The sequence below is a fragment of the Zootoca vivipara genome, chromosome 13 (genome assembly GCF_963506605.1).
Source record: "Zootoca vivipara chromosome 13, rZooViv1.1, whole genome shotgun sequence".
Lineage (NCBI taxonomy): Eukaryota > Metazoa > Chordata > Lepidosauria > Squamata > Lacertidae > Zootoca > Zootoca vivipara.
The window spans coordinates 28,797,068-28,813,337 of NC_083288.1; the positions used below are offsets into that span (position 1 = coordinate 28,797,068).

Genomic DNA, 16,270 nt, shown 5'->3' on the forward strand with positions numbered 1-16,270 from the left:
TTGTAAACAAAGCTAGTGAAGTTGCAATGGGATATTTGAGTATTTTGGTCATTTCTTGACTAACCACTGTCCTGAATTTGAATACCTGTGGGCTGTCCCATAAGTGGAAAAAGGTGCCTCTTTTTCTACATCCCTTCCAACACTTATGAGAAAATTATGCTGCCATATGGGCTATTTGCATTTGTGTATACATTTCTATCTACATAATATTTTCATAGAACACTCCCATATATAAGCTGAGACTGCAGTTGAAAAATCAACAGAACGTTAGATTTGAAACATCTAATAACATAATTTTGCATTATTTCTTCCCACTCATTAGTCTCTTTAGTGCCCCCATCACTTCCTGATTCCTGAGTGCATAAATCAAAGGGTTAAACATAGGTGTGACTACTGTGTAAAATATATAAACAATCTTGTCACCTAAATGAGTTTCTTTAGTTTGAGGGATAAGGTACGCAGACATACCTGAGCCATAGTACATGACCACCACAACCAGATGAGACCCACATGTAGAAAAAGCCTTCATCCTACCCCCTTCAGAATCTGAGTGCATTCTCATGATGGCAACAAGAATGTGTATATAAGAAAAAGTAATGAAAGCTAGGGGTAAAATCAGTGTGAAAATGCTTGTAAAATACATGCCCATCGTGCTTGCAGAAGTATCAGTACAGAGTAACTTAAAGACAGCTTTGAATTCACATACTAAATGGTCCACCTCATTGTTCCCACAGAATCGTGCTGGCTTCGCAAGGCAAGGGACTATTGTAACCATGAAGGCAGTCGTCCATGTCATAGCAGCAAAGGTGATGCAAATATTCCTGTTCATGATGAGCGTATATCATAGTGGATTGGAAATGGCCACAAAGCGATCATAAGCCATGACAGCCAGCAGCAAACACTCACACGTTCCAAAAAGGAGACCCAGAAGAATTTGAGAATAACACAGCGGAAGGGACATTACAGGTCTATCCACTAAACAGTTGACTATGGACTGTGGGATGCCAGTTGATGAGAAGCAAAGGTCAATGATGGACAAATTACAGAGGAAAAAGTACATAGGGCTGTGCAACCGGGAGTCATTTATGACCACCACAATAATGAGCCCATTTCCAACAAGGATGACAGCATAGGATACAATGAAGAGGACCATCAATCCCATTCTTGCCTTGGGTCGACCTGACCATCCCACGAGAACAAATTCAGTTACTTCTGTCTCATTTTCCCCTATGTCCTGCATGAGGGCAGATCTGAAATTGAAGAAGGGAAATGCATTGTCTTTTGATCTCTGTTCTCTTTATTACCTGTTATTTCTTGTCCTATGGGCTCATTATTCCATAGATTATTTCATTTGTGGCTAGGCATGTTTGCATATCTCACAGCCAGACATACAAAATAGCAAAACGCAATAAATTTAAGCATGTCCATCACATCTCAATATTTTAGAAAGCATTAAGACAATATTATGTAAAGTGGTATCAAAACACTGGTATCAATAATACTGTAGTTCGTTTTATGACTTTGAATATCTTTTACATGTCACATCACATTCATTCATAAAAAGTACAATACAGTAAACCTCTGTCCACCTACTACCAACTTTCCTAGAGTGGGGTAGCTTACAAAGTTAGAAAAAGCAAATAGATGAATAATTTTACAGGTCAAATGATAAAGGTAATAGTATGGGTCTCCTGTGAAGTGAACCTAGAAATCAGCAATTGAATTGATTTCTACATTAAATATCCTTTATCTAATTGGGTCCCATATTTTGGACCTGAGAGCTATCAAAGAGAGAAATTGATATAAAAGTACAAATTGGTTAATATTATTTTCATCTGTTTTTAAAATAGCCTCCCCAATAGGAAATTAAACAAAACAATGCCTCTTTGTATTCCTTGAAAAGTAGAAGAAAAGTTGATGATAGTGGATCATCTCGCAGTTATTGATTTATTGTATTGTATTGTATTTCAAGAAGTAAAAACCAGGATGTTGAACTTTTCTTTACAAAAACGTCAAAAATATGCCTAAGATTGATTTAACTAAGATTCAGAACAAAGCACCACCTTTTGGAAATTTCCAGTAATGTCTGGGAGATTCCGGACGTATGTCAGCCCTATTATACGACATAAATGTTTATAAAATAAAAATACTCCTCCTCCCCCTCTTTCTCTCTACCCCTTGACTGAAATACCTGTTATATAGGCTGAAATGCAACAAATGATCAAGTGGAAGGATTTGCTAATGCTGTTGATCTAACACTGCTCATTAAAACAGGGTGTAAGGTCGTTTTGGAAATTTCCTAGCAAACAATCCTAATTGACTGGGGTGGGGTTTTAAATCTGTTTAACTGATGAGCAAAGCCTAACTTTAGTCTAGAAGGGAACTTTTAATCTGCTATTTTCATTTCTTAATGCTCACAATTTCTTCACAATTCCTCCTGGCCATAATCCCAACATGCTTAATTTATTTTAGAACACCCAAGAAGGGATGCTATTCTGTTAATTAGGATATTTTTGCCCATGTGACCTATGAGAGCAGCAAAAGAACCAGACTGTACAATGGTGATGGGATAAAATCAGGCCAATTTGTTTTTGACAGACATAGGCAGGGCAACGGTTGGCATGGCATTGGGTCCCAGGATCAGTTCATTGTTTCACAAGCCCCAGGTTGATGGAATGGATCCGCTGGGTTTGGATCTTTCCGAACCTGTACGATGGGAGTCGGCCAGTGTTGAACCTTGCCGTGGTGCAAGCCAAACAAGGAAGGTCTCACTGGGGGACCAGGGTACAGATTCCAGCCCATGCTTGGGTTTGCCATGGTCAATCCTCCTCTCAGGCCCATTATGCCCCCCCCTATACTATGTTGATCCTGACCAATGCAATTTCCACCACAAGGGAGGACCTACCACGGTCCAAATCCTGCCAACCCAAACATGCCCCCACAGCCAATCCAAAGGCCCAAATAAAGACCTTCCAATCAAATGTCAATTGCCACTTCCTGACAGGTGAACCTTACCTAGGTGAAAGAAGTTCGCCAACTCAAACCTGATCAAGGGGTGACAGATTTTCCAGGCCACCTTAGAGCATTATAGTACACACCACGTGCCACTGCCATTGCACCACATCCACCTGAAAGGGTTGATCTCCCCTCAAAGAGCATTGTTGTACCAAGATGACCGGGTGATGCACATTTTCATATCTCCATTAGGCAATGAGGCAATGTTTTTTTTTAAATGGTCCACGCCAAGTAAACAACCTTTTGCATACACAGGTTGCTTTCTACCAGATAAACAACCAGCAGGTCTAGTGAGCAGAAGTACTAAGTGCATTTGGAAAGCACTGGGTAGCATAACTGGGCTCCTGAGCCCCACAGGGGTGCCGCAGAAAGAATGCAGTTATTCAAGGGAGCCGTGGACTCAAAAAAAGTTGGAAACCTCTGTTATAATTCCAGTGCTATGGAATTAGGCTGCAGCATTTGGGACAGAATATACAGAATATACAGTTATGCGTGGCAGGGAGAAAGTGGATAGAGAAACGTTTTTCTCCCTCTCTTAGAATTCTAGAACTTGTGTATATCCAATGAAGCTAGATATTAGAAAATTCAGAATATATATAAGCAAGTCCTTCTTCACACAGCACGTAATTGAACCAGATAACTCTCTCCCACAGGTGGCAGCGATGGCCACCAACTTGGGTGGTTTTAAGAGAGGATTGGATAATTCATGTTGGGTACGTTTATCAGTCATGATGGTTGTGCTCCATCTCCACAGTCAGGGGTAGTATGCTTCCAAAAATCAGTTACAGAAAATTGTAGGAGGGGAGAGGGCCTTTGCGTTCAGGTCCTGCTTCTGGATTTCTTACAAGCATCTGGTTGGCTACTGTGAGAAAACATGCTGGGCTATGTGGGTCGTTGGTCCAATCCAGCAGGTTGTTCTTATGTTAGCAGAAGCAGTAATCATTGTAGTAACAGCAGCAATACTCAAATGGAAAGAGTGCATGGTTATTTTTTAGTGGATCTAGACTTGGCTATGCTTAAAGTAGTTCCACTGAAATCAATGGGACCAGATAGTCTTAGTTAACTTGTTCTGTTGGTTTAAATGGGTCAACTCTAAATATGAATATATTAGGATCCATCCAATTAATTGTAAATAATAATAATAATTGTGTGGACATGTGGAGGCCCCCCCCCAAAAAAAACCCAGGCGACCCCCAGGTGGAATAATGACACCTGACAACATGTTATGGGATAAAAATTGGCCACAACTTTATTAAACTTTCAGATATAGGAAGACCTTGGCTTAGGCATTGGCCGTTTATCCCTCCCAGTCCCCGGCCGGGGAACTGGGGAACATCAGGATTATCCAAAATGTGTGGGGATTGGGCTGACTGGAAAATGTTTGGTCAAGCAGAGAGCCTGCCCCCCATTTTGCCGTGTCGTAGGGGTGAGCACTGACAACCTATTGGCGTATGACCAATGCCTCCCCTCGAAATACCCCTTTAACGGGGAACCCTGGGATCACTGCCGCAGAGGGGGCGTCAGTCACTGCTTTATGTCCCCCCCCCCATATTGAGGGAAATAGACTAAAGGATTCCGCCCAAGGCCTACAAACCGCCAAAGTTGTGATGTTTTGCTACGGGGAAGGCGAAACCTGCCAATGCAGGGAAATTCCTTCTCGGTCCCTCAACAGCAACCATCAAAGACCGCAGCAGCGTCCACATAGCTGTAAAAAAGTTTAAACTGCAAAAGAAGGCATAAACTGAGAGAGGGCAGGGTGGGGGAAGATCTGGAGCCGACTGAGGACTAACAGGTAAGCTATACCCTCTATTGTGAGTGTGGGGTGGTTCTAACTCTACCTGACCAACTCCTCTGGCAACGTCCCTCACCCCAGCCAGGATTGGTTAATTGTCAAGGCTAGGAAGGAACCTCCAGGTACCCAGCTTGGGGGAGGGAGGGGCGAAGCCAGGCTACCTTGCCAGGAGTCTCATAGTCTTGGGGGGGACTGTGTGTGACCCCAGTTATTGTGGGGAGCGGTCATTATATTGCCATTCTCAGTTATTGTTTTGCATTATACAAATGCATACATCCCTGTCATTTAATAAAGCAGCAGCAGCAGCAGCTATTTTTTAGAATGATGACACTTTCCAATACAGCATTCCACAAGTGGGGAAGCACTGCAGAAAAGGCCCGTTCTTGTGTTGCCACCCTCCTGACCTCTTGTGGAGGGTGCACATGAAGAAGGGCCTCAGCAGGTGATTGCAGGCTCCAGGTCAGTTCATATGGGGATTTGTATAAAGAAGAGCTCATTCACAAAAGCAATTGTTACTGACTTTAATGAAACTCCACCTAATTTATGTAACTATAACTTAGCCGTACTGAGGTCATTGAAATAAAGTAACTAAATAAATATGTAATAAACATTCAACATACAATTAATTGTATGGGGGGTATTCTTGAAGTAGCTTCTCAAGTCAAGGTAAGAACATCCCCCCAAAAAAATTGACACCCCCCCCCAGATTGTTAGAGTAATTAGAAACCATGGATGACATATTTGATGTTACAGCATTATTAGCAAAATAAACAAAAGGCAGCTAGGGTCTAATAAAACTTCTACTTGATTAACATTTTGGAAATGAGATGAGTTACATGAGAAATTTATTTTATTTTTAAGAAATAAATAGACAATGGAACTATTTCCACTTCTATATCCCCAAAAGTCATAATCCCCAAAGCCTTGTTTACTTAAGAACTTTCTGAACTTATATAAATATATTTAAGACCATTGTGAATAGCATTTCCCATATTAACTCATGAACTTAATTAGCTAAGTGCAACAAGTTTATGTATATCAGTAAGAATAATTGTGCACATTAGGTGCAGTCAACAAACCATGTCCGAGTTTCATAGCCAAAAAAAAAAAAAATCTACTAGCTAGCCAGAATATAGTAAAAGTGTCCTTGAGCACATACAGAGTGCCTCTTTCTGTCTCTACATTGAGCAAGTGCAAATTGTCCAACCCCTCCACTTTTCCCCTTTTTTACAGAGGGCTGCACTAGATATTCAGTTTGGTTCAAATTTTATTGCAGACCTATGTAATTTCAATTCCCCAAACAACAGGCAAACGTATGCACAAATATTCTTCAAATTCACACTGTTCTGAATATTGTGTGCAGTTCTTCAACCTTAATATATATACACTGAAATGCATATATTGGGGGGAAGTGAACATTAAAAGTGTATGTTAGTGAAAGTGAAAGCTACATGCAAACATGCAGTATATTACATAATGCAGAACTGCTTGCAAAAAAGGGATGTATTTGATAAACTTGCACAGTAAAGTATTTTGTTGTTGTTGTTTAGTCATTTAGTCATGTCCGACTCTTCGTGACCCCATGGACCATAGCACGCCAGGCACTCCTGTCTTCCACTGCCTCCTGCAGTTTGGTCAAACTCATGTTCGTAGCTTCAAGAACACTGTCCAACCATCTCATCCTCTGTCGTCCCCTTCTCCTAGTGCCCTCCATCTTTCCCAACATCAGGGTCTTTTCCAGGAAGCCTTCTCTTCTCATGAGGTGGCCAAAGTATTGGAGCCTCAGCTTCAGGATCTGTCCTTCCAGTGAGCACTCAGGGCTGATTTCCTTCAGGATGGATAGGTTTGATCTTCTTGCAGTCCATGGGACTCAAGAGTCTCCTCCAGCACCATAATTCAAAAGCATAAATTCTTCGGCGATCAGCCTTCTTTATGGTCCAGCTCTCACTTCCATACATCACTAGTGGGAAAACCATAGCTTTAACTATACGGACCTTTGTTGGCAAGGTGATGTCTCTGCGAGAAATACTGATGACACCCTCTCTCTTTCCAGGCCACATCCATCACTGGCCCTACTTGAGAGAGGGGTGTGTGAGTGTAGAAACTAACTTACTGAACAAAAGTAAAATCTGAATGTCTTGCCTCACCCAGTTATTCATTTGCCCCTGTGCACTACTGGCGTGCCCCTCTGAAGGTTGCAAATAAGGAAGGAAAAACAAGTATTTCCCACTTTGTGACATCAGGGAGATGTTTATCCACTATGTAATTATGAAAAACACTATTATTGTTTCTCCTTAATCTGTAATAAAAAAGAGAGAGATCGAGAGATTAAAAACAAGTGCTTCAAATGTTGAGCTCCCTTAAGTACTGGTTACAATGTGCTGCATAGATCGGAGGGTGGGTGGGTGTTGTGACACATGCAGAAGCGATCAATTGATCACTTAAAGTTGCTGCTTTGTGTGTGGCAAAGCATGCCGTTGTGCAGTTGTGGTATGGGCAGGCATGTATTTGAATTAAGGTGCTTGCTGCTGTTGTTGTTGTTGCAGCTTCAGCTCCCTCCTTTTGCTTGCAAGGAAACGTCAGAAAAATGCACAAACATCCAAGACGATTTGTATGAGCCTGGAGAGGTGATCATCGGTGGGGTTCTTTCTCTTATACAACCTGGGGTATATTTGCTCAATTTTACATTCGTTCCAGACCGAAGTCATGATTTTCCTCTGTAAGTTTTGCATTTTTACTTGTAATCATTTTTACGGCCTGATGTTACATATGCCAGCAACTGCATAGCAGATGTGTGTGGGGAATGCTACAAAGTTCTGCTTTTCATATGATGTAACTGCAGTTAATGGGCAAGATGTATAATTCTAATTTCTACTTATAATAGATTTATTAAAGACTTACCCACTGTGGGTGGCACAGTAGTGTAGGATTTTGACCCCATCCCCAATTTTCCTAGGAAAAGCCCTTCAAAACAGCACACTTTAATGGGAGGGAGGGAGGAAGAGAAATTAGTACATGACATCCCTCCTGCCCAAAAAAGGATATCCTGCCCACCACCCTTTAAAAATAGGTATTCCCACTGGCAATAACCAGAAATTGTTAAGTCCAGCTGATCCAAAGGCAGCTAGCTAATCATTAGGACAAAGTGCTTAATTCTGGCTGGATTTGTCCCAGGTTTGCAAGGAAATATTTTCCTTAATTCCCATTTGTCTGACTCAGTTCAACAACTCTGCCTTATGATGCTGAATCAAAATGCATCCCTCAAACTCACACTTTTTTTTCTGATAGTAACCTTCCTTTCTCAAGCTACTAGGGAGTTGTATAGTAGCTTTTCAGTAATTAAAAAGAGTTGGGATTGGTGATACACGAAACAGTGGGCTTGTCCTCATTTTTGGGCAGGTGTGTGTGGAGAACAGAAGAGGTTAAAACAGATGGTGAGTACTCTGAGGCATGTTTGAGATGCATAATGATCCCAGAGACTTACACATTGGGCTTTGTGGCCCATGGAGCAGGATATGGATCACTTCTGCATCACTCGCTTGGGGTTTTGTAGCCTCTTCTTAAGAGTGTCAAAAGGTGAAAGTTAGAATTCAGAACCAACTCACCATAACTTAGGCTCACCCAATCAATATGCTAAGGAGCCTGATAGAATTGGCTTTCACATAGTTTGCATTGCCCACTATGCAATGTTATGACTTTATTAGCTTTTTATGTTATTTTAATAAAGGGGCCCTAATTTTATCCCAAGGAACCCAGGTGGCACTGTGGTTAATCCACTGAGCCTAGGGCTTGCTGATCAGAAGGTCGGCGGTTCGAATCCCTGCAACGGGGTGAGCTCCCATTGCTTGGTCCCAGCTCCTGCCAACCTAGCAGTTCGAAAGCACGTCAAAATGCAAGTAGATAAATAGGAACCACTACAGCGGGAAGGTAAACGGCGTTTCCATGTGCTGCTCTGGTTTGCCAGAAGCGGCTTTGTCATGCTGGCCACATGACCTGGAAGCTATACGCCGGCTCCCTCGGCCAATAATGCGAGATGAGTGCGCAACCCCAGAGTTGGTCATGACTGGACCTAATGGTCAGGGGTCCCTTTACCCTTTTTAATTTTATCCCATACTGTGTGTGTGTTCCTTGACTATTTGCAGTCTGCTAATGCATAATATCTAATTGACCTTTGTAAATCTCAGTGTGAACCTCATTGCAGCATAAAGTTTAAACATTATCAGCATGCCCTCGCCATGATTTTTGCCATTCATGAGATCAACAATAACCCACGGTTGTTGCCCAATATCACACTGGGGTTCCATATCTTTGACAACCTATATAACTCAAGAAGAACGTACGAGGCCACCTTGGATCTTCTTTTCAAACAGAAAAATAATATACCAAATTACAAGTGTGATAGGAAAGATGTATTTTCTGTTACTGGAGGACTCACTTCAAAATACTCCATGCAGATGGCCTCCATCTTAAGTAACTTCAAAATTCCACAGGTATGTGCATGCTTGCTGTTCAGTTATACCCTCTCATTTTTTCCCTTTCTTTGAAAAAAAAGAGAGGAAAAATGTAATTGGTTCATATAAGTGCTGATTATTAATAGTCTTGGCAGCTCGATGTGTTTGAGAACTGCAATTTCTTCTTCAGGAACAATCTGAAGATAAGTAAAGAATGCAAAAGTAACTATTGCCATATATACCAATTACTGTAAACGTTTGTAGAATAGTTTACATATATGCCAATTAGAAAGAAAATATAATCATAATTTCAAAAAGTAAACATCATTTAAAAAGGTAAACATCAATTTTTGAGCCATGCACATGGCATATCTGCTGAAATCCTGTACCTTCTTATACCACCGTCTTATATTTATTTATAAACACACTATGGCTTATTTTCAGGGGATGTCTTATTTTTTTTCCTCCTCCTGCTGCGGCCGGCATTGCTGCTGCACCTATCACTATTTCTTATTTTTGGGGTATGGATTATATTCCTTGAATTCTTAAAAATCCTGCTATGTCTTATTTTATGACTACATCTTAAAATAGGGGGAACAGGGTACCAAAGATATTCTGGGTTGTTCTATCTCACTTTGACAGCAATAATGTAATTACATTGGATATATCACAGAAAAGGACTGGTAATTAAGCATAATTAATCTACTACCAACACACTGCTCTTGTTTCAAGACCATATTGCAGATTACACCCACAATAAAACACTGGTTTGCAAGAGCCCTGGTCTTACTTTTATATACTAGGTACTAGTTTAACAGAGACAGGTGTTTTAAATCTTTATTCAGCAGAGTTTTTGATCAACTTTTGAAATGAAGTATCTAGAACATTAAAATAAAGATTTTTCATTCAGCATTTCCTAAGAACTAAAAAAAGGGGGGGATCCTTGCACATTTGTGAAAATTGGTGTTTTATGTAGGAGACCTTTCCCATTCTTACAGATATCATTGTTTTGTTCACAGATTGCACACACATTGAAAATTAAATGTGAATAACAGTAAGTGTATAGCTCAACTGTTGTGTAAACAAATACACAATTTGTACACTTTTTGAATGTCATGTGTGAAGATAGTCATCACCTCAATGGGGTCCTTTGATTGCAAATGCTTATAAAGGCAGTTTTTTAAAAATCTTGACAGTCATCAACAGGTTAACCACTCCTATCAGCCAATCACCCATTCCCACCACCCTTCTGAGTAATACCCCCACCACACCCTCTGACTTTACTTAAGGGTCTGGTGACTTCTGAAGAAGTGTGCATGCACACGAAAGCTCATACCTATGACAAACTTAGTTGGTCTTTAAGGTGCTACTGGAAGGATTTTTTATTTTGTTTTTAAATCTTGAGTTCTAAATGAAAATATATGTTTGTTCATTTGTTAGATCACATTTGACTCATTTGAAGCTACAGTGAGTGATAAAAGCGATTTTCCTTTTTCATACTGGACAGCACCAAGAGAAACCATACATCATGTTGGCATCGTCCAACTACTCCTGCATTTTAGATGGACATGGGTTGGGCTCATTGTTTCTGATGATGATGCAGGGGGAAGCTTTGTGCAGAAGCTTTCTTCTTTGTTTATCCACAACAAAATATGTATTGCCTTCTTGATAAGGGAAGTAGTAACTCATTTTGTTCTTAATGATTACTTGAAACCTGATTGCACTGAAAGAATCATGGAGTTAATGCAAATTCTTATTTCAAGCAATGCCAGTGTGATTATTCTCAAGATGGATCCTCTGTTGTTGAATACTTTAACACGCTTGATGGAAATAAATGAATTCAAGATGAACACCAATGTAGGGAAGGTTTGGCTCATGCCACTTCAGTGGTATTTCAGCACCTTCTTAAAGGGAGAATTGATTGGCAGAAATATTTTCTTTGGTGCATTTTCCTTCTCTGTCCACACAGATACAGTTCCAGGTTTCCATGATTTCCTTCTGAATGTAAAGATTGATAAAACACTAAGGCTGTTCCTCTGTTTATTCTGGCAATTAGCACTGCTACGGTGTGAAAACTGTAGAGAGGGATATTTAGAGGATCTTCCTGCCAAGGTTTTTGAGATGGATATGTCTGGCGAGAGCTACAGTATCTATAATGGTGTCTACGCTGTGGCACATGCTTTGCATGCCATATACTTTTCCAGACCAAAAGCTATGTTGCATAAAGGCAATGTGGAGCATGTGAATGTTCACCCATGGCAGGTAAATTAATCACTTTAAGGCTGGGAGTATCTATTTGTAATTCACAGTTTTGAGAACATGTTGTGGGCACCAGTCACAAAATGGTTACCATGGTTATTAGGCAATAGCACAGCATGGCTAACACAGCAAAATACTGGGAAATGAGAAAGGAACACATAAAACTCCTACCCATAATGTGTGGAAAGAAGGTAACAGACAGCTTTTGAATTCTATTTCTCTGTACTTCACTTCATGTACAATTTAAAATGCTTGCAAATGACCGAATAGCATATTGAGGGCATGCAGAAACTATGGCTACCATTTTATAAAACTCATTTTATTTTCCTCCAATCCAGCTCCATGCTTTCCTGGAAAACATCCGCTTTAACAATGGAGCTGCCCAGGAAGTCTTTTTTGAGTACAAGGATTTGTCCATTGGATATGATATCATCAACTGGGTCACTTTCCCCAACGAGTCCTACCTAAAAGTATTGGTTGGAAAGGTTTCATCAAGTCAGAACTTCAGCATTATCAAAGATGCCATTGTGTGGAATACAAGATTGAAGCAGGTAGGAATCAACTGTGGATGGAGCTGCTATTGGCACTCCTGCTGTGGAACCTCCAGTTTCTTATTTGTCTTTAATAATCTCTGAGCCCCACAGAGGTAGAACAGAGGGTAAATTGTGCTCCCTTGGTCTGCGTCCAAGCTATAAAAGGAGACCAGGGCTGTAGGCAGACAGGAATCCTGAGGTAAGTATGGTTGGACTCATACATTTTTTAATGAATAGGTGCCACCACATTCCGTATGTGTTGAAAGCTGCCATATTGGACAGAGCAAGATAGTTCAAGAAGGCAAACCACTCTGTTGCTATGACTGCACTGCATGCTCAGAAAACATGATTTCCAACGAGAAGGGTATGTGGCAGTACACAGCTATGCAAAGGGGGGGGGAATCAAATACGAGTTTCATGCTTTTATATACTTTGTCAGGACCAGGAAAGGGCAAAAAGCTCCTCCTTGTGCAGTACATTTCTAACCTATGCAGGCCCCCAAGGAATTACAGTTTGCAATTTTTTAAAGATTCACATACTGCAAGACAGAGTTTATATAGGCTGACGCCAGGTTATCCAGAGAACTGAGGATTTCTCAACATATATACATATACATATCTCAATATGTACATATAGAACCAAGGAGTCCCCAATACTTACCCATCCCCTGTACCCCAGAAACAGAATCTAGGAGTCTCTAACCAGGGCAACCAACCCTGGGCTAAACCAGGGGTTAACCTGGACCTATTCTGAACTAGTTTGTAGGTAGGTCTTATTGTAATTAGCATACAGCCACCAGAGGAAAGAGATGTTGCCCTGGTGGCTTGGAAAGGAGCAGCTGTGCATATAGAATCAGTGGCTCTGCTTCTGTCCCTTAACAACATACAAAAAGATGAATCATGTGATGGGCTGCTATCTTCTTCCAGTGGTCAGGATAGATTCCAGCCTTTTCATTCAGTCCCCCACCCCCCACCCCAACACATGCTGGTCCTTCCTGCTTGGTACCCCATCCCCTAACAGCTACAGATTGTTCTGAGTGATCCCATCCAACCTGATAGATAAGGATATGGAAGTATAAGCATCTCATAATAATAAATTGATTTTTGATACATATGTCAAGGAAGGATACGAACCACATTTTGGACCACCAAATATTTTAAACCAAGCTGTGGCATGACTAGGGTGATGGCTAGGCTGTGGAATGTACCTAGCCCATCCCTCATATTTTTGTTCCCTTATTCTCTTGTTAAAAATTTATTCTGTGTGTGTGTGTGTGTGTGTGTGTGTGTGTGTGTGTGTATCCATTCTTGCAGGTCACCTTCAGCTTCTTTGCTGAAGACAGCAATTGGGCAGATAATCCTTCCCACGCTTTCTTAAAATGAAACATCAGAGAAGACATTGCTTAATTAAGCTTTCTTTTGTGCTTAGTACGGTATAAACATGTGGATTGGGCCATTTTTGTCCAGTATTAATTAAGCATTATGCCGTTTCTTCCCTTCTGCATGAAAGATGTCATTTATATTATATATCCTATTCATTCTGTTCAGATGCAACTCATTGTGTCAAGTGCCCAGAAGATCACTATCCAAATGAGAACCATGACCACTGTATCCCTAAGGTTATATCTTTCCTATCCTATCAAGAGCCCTTGGGCATTGTTTTGGTTAGTGTTGCTCTTTCCTTTGCTGTGATCACTTGTTTTGTGATACAAACCTTCCTAAAGAATTGGAACACTCCCATTGTCAAAGCCAATAACCAGAACCTCAGCTGTGTTCTTCTCATTTCCATCCTGTTGTGCTATCTTTCTTGTTTGCTCTTCATTGGCAAACCTGGGAAGGTATCCTGCCTTCTTCGACAAATGACTTTTGGCATCATTTTCTCTGTGGCAGTTTCTTGTGTGTTGGCAAAAACAATCCTTGTGGTCCTGGCCTTCTTGGCCACAAAGCCAGGCAACAGGATGAGGACATGGCTGGGCCAAAAAGTGGCTATTTCTATTGTTCTTTCCTGCTCCCTCAAACAAGTGTGTATTTGTATTGCATGGTTGTTGACCTCACCACCATTCCCAGATGTTGACATGTACTCACAGACTGGGAAGATCATACTGGAATGCAATGAAGGTTCCATCACCATGTTCTGTTGTGTCTTGGGCTACATGGGTTTTCTAGCCATGATCAGCTTCACTGTTGCTTTCTTAGCCAGAAAATTGCCTGACACTTTCAATGAAGCAAAGTTTATCACCTTCAGCATGCTGGTGTTTTGCAGTGTTTGGATCTCCTTTATCCCAGGTTACCTCAGCACCAAGGGAAAATATATTGTGGCTGTGGAGGTTTTTGCCATCTTGGCCTCCAATACTGGGCTCTTAGCTTGCGTCTTCCTCCCTAAATGTTACATCATTATTTTCGGGGCTGATTGCAATACCAAGATGCTGCTAACCAAAAAAGGAAATGATTGATTAGTTTTTGTTTGCTACATGTTTTTCTTTTGGGGGGGGGGCATCCATTAAAGACTTCTTTACTCAACTTAGTAAACTTTGTAACTGCACGTTGGCTAACAACTTTCTATCGTTAAGCCACTGGGAGAAGGAAACCATGTCATAGTTTAGGTGTCAGGTTAACCATTGAATTCATACTAGAATGAAATGAAGCCTGTGCTACCATGTTCTATAATTAGAATTTTCTATTCTCACTGTTCAAAGATACAGCTTCATTGTACCTGAAAATTGCTTGACACATTAATTGAAGCCAAGTTCATAAACTTTGACATGCTGGTATTTTGTTCTCTGTGGATTTCCTTCCAACCTGCTTACCTGAACACCAAAAAGGAGAATATATTGTGATAGTGGAAGTTTGGGGCATTTTCACTTCCACCAGAGGCATATTGTCCTACATCTTTCACAATAAACACCGTCATTCACCTCAGGTTCAAAGGCAACCCTTCTTCTGTGCAACATGAACAGAAATTCACATAAGTGTTGATGGTGTCAGAAGCTCCCTTGAAAGTCCCATTCTGGCTCACATGTGTGCTCCACTCCTCCTTCCCTGTTTGCTCACTCAACTACCAAGTGGCCTGCTGGCCCCTGGTGGTCTCTTCTGATGATGGGGGGCCCTTCATGGCCACCTTCAGAGCTGAGCTGCTGCCCACCTTGTGAGGAGGGAGCCACATTTTCTTCATTGTGCCCTTCCACTCCCCCCCCCAGTTCTCCCAGAACACAGATGAGCTTGGCTGACTTATGGTAGGAACAGAGCCTCCATTGCACCCCATGCCTGCCTTTTCATGGTCTGGGCAATGAGGCAAGCCTTTCTACTGCAATGGTTGGTCACAACCAACCAAATAATATTTTGTCTTGTTTTGTAGTTTGGTATATATGATTGTTATTATTTGCATCTTTTGGATACATAGATGATATGTATTGATCTTCCACAACAAGTGTAGAGACACCACAGTGCAAACAGTTAACTTGTATGAATTGTAAAGTGACAGAATTAGCTCTGTATGGGATGGAGCTGATGTGCTTATCCTTGTCCCCCACCCCCAATATTCTCAGTTAATGTCTATGGAGGGGGGGATATAATTATGATGGCCTGCAAAAGAATTTTGAAAAAGAGAGGGGCTTGTTTTATCCCCACCCTCACCCCCAGTTAAATAAAAAAATTTTTTCAATGATGTGCATTGGAGCAACATTGGAATTGAAACATGCCATCATCACACTTTTGTACAGCTTCACTATTTTGCCAATAAAATACATTTTAAAAAACCACTTGTTGCTTCAAAAGGGTAACTGCTCAGTTCTCCTCGAAAAAAATTCCAAAAGACTGCAGTAAAGTCCCATGAGGTTCTGCTCTGCTCAGTTCCAGTCTGGTTTACATTACTGATATGTGAAATTGCAGAATCTGTGTTGGCATCTGCTGCATGTAAATTCCATTACTGTCCCTGCATGATATTCCCATTTATTTGGCATAAGGCAATCACTTCTTATGGTCAGTAAATAGTTAATGTAAGGCAATTATACTATGCCCAAGAAACTGGTGTAAAGCACTTGCAGTATAAGGTAACCTAGCATACAGTACACCAGATGCAAAGAGGCTTGCCAGGAAAGGGGCTATTGTGAGTCGAGGACCCGCCACCCGCGTAGAGATAAATAAGACACAAGGACACGTGTATTTTAGGTTAATGGGCTAAACAAGACCACAACTTTATTGGTTTACAGCATGTGCGTGGTA

The 16,270-nt window shown here is 41.0% G+C and overlaps 1 protein-coding gene and 1 pseudogene across 1 annotated transcript; one reads left to right on the forward strand and one right to left on the reverse strand.

The window, feature by feature from the left end:
* Positions 1 to 301: 301 nt before the first annotated feature.
* Positions 302 to 1,240, reverse strand: LOC132592907 (olfactory receptor 13H1-like; annotated as a pseudogene).
* A 7,802-nt stretch (positions 1,241 to 9,042) lies between these two features.
* Positions 9,043 to 14,502, forward strand: LOC132592908 (vomeronasal type-2 receptor 26-like). Its single transcript, XM_060281131.1, has 5 exons — positions 9,043 to 9,297; positions 10,699 to 10,725; positions 11,856 to 12,068; positions 12,288 to 12,414; positions 13,598 to 14,502. Exons 1-5 carry the CDS (start codon positions 9,043 to 9,045, stop codon positions 14,500 to 14,502), a joined length of 1,527 nt encoding a protein of 508 aa, XP_060137114.1.
* The last annotated feature ends 1,768 nt before the right edge of the window (positions 14,503 to 16,270 follow it).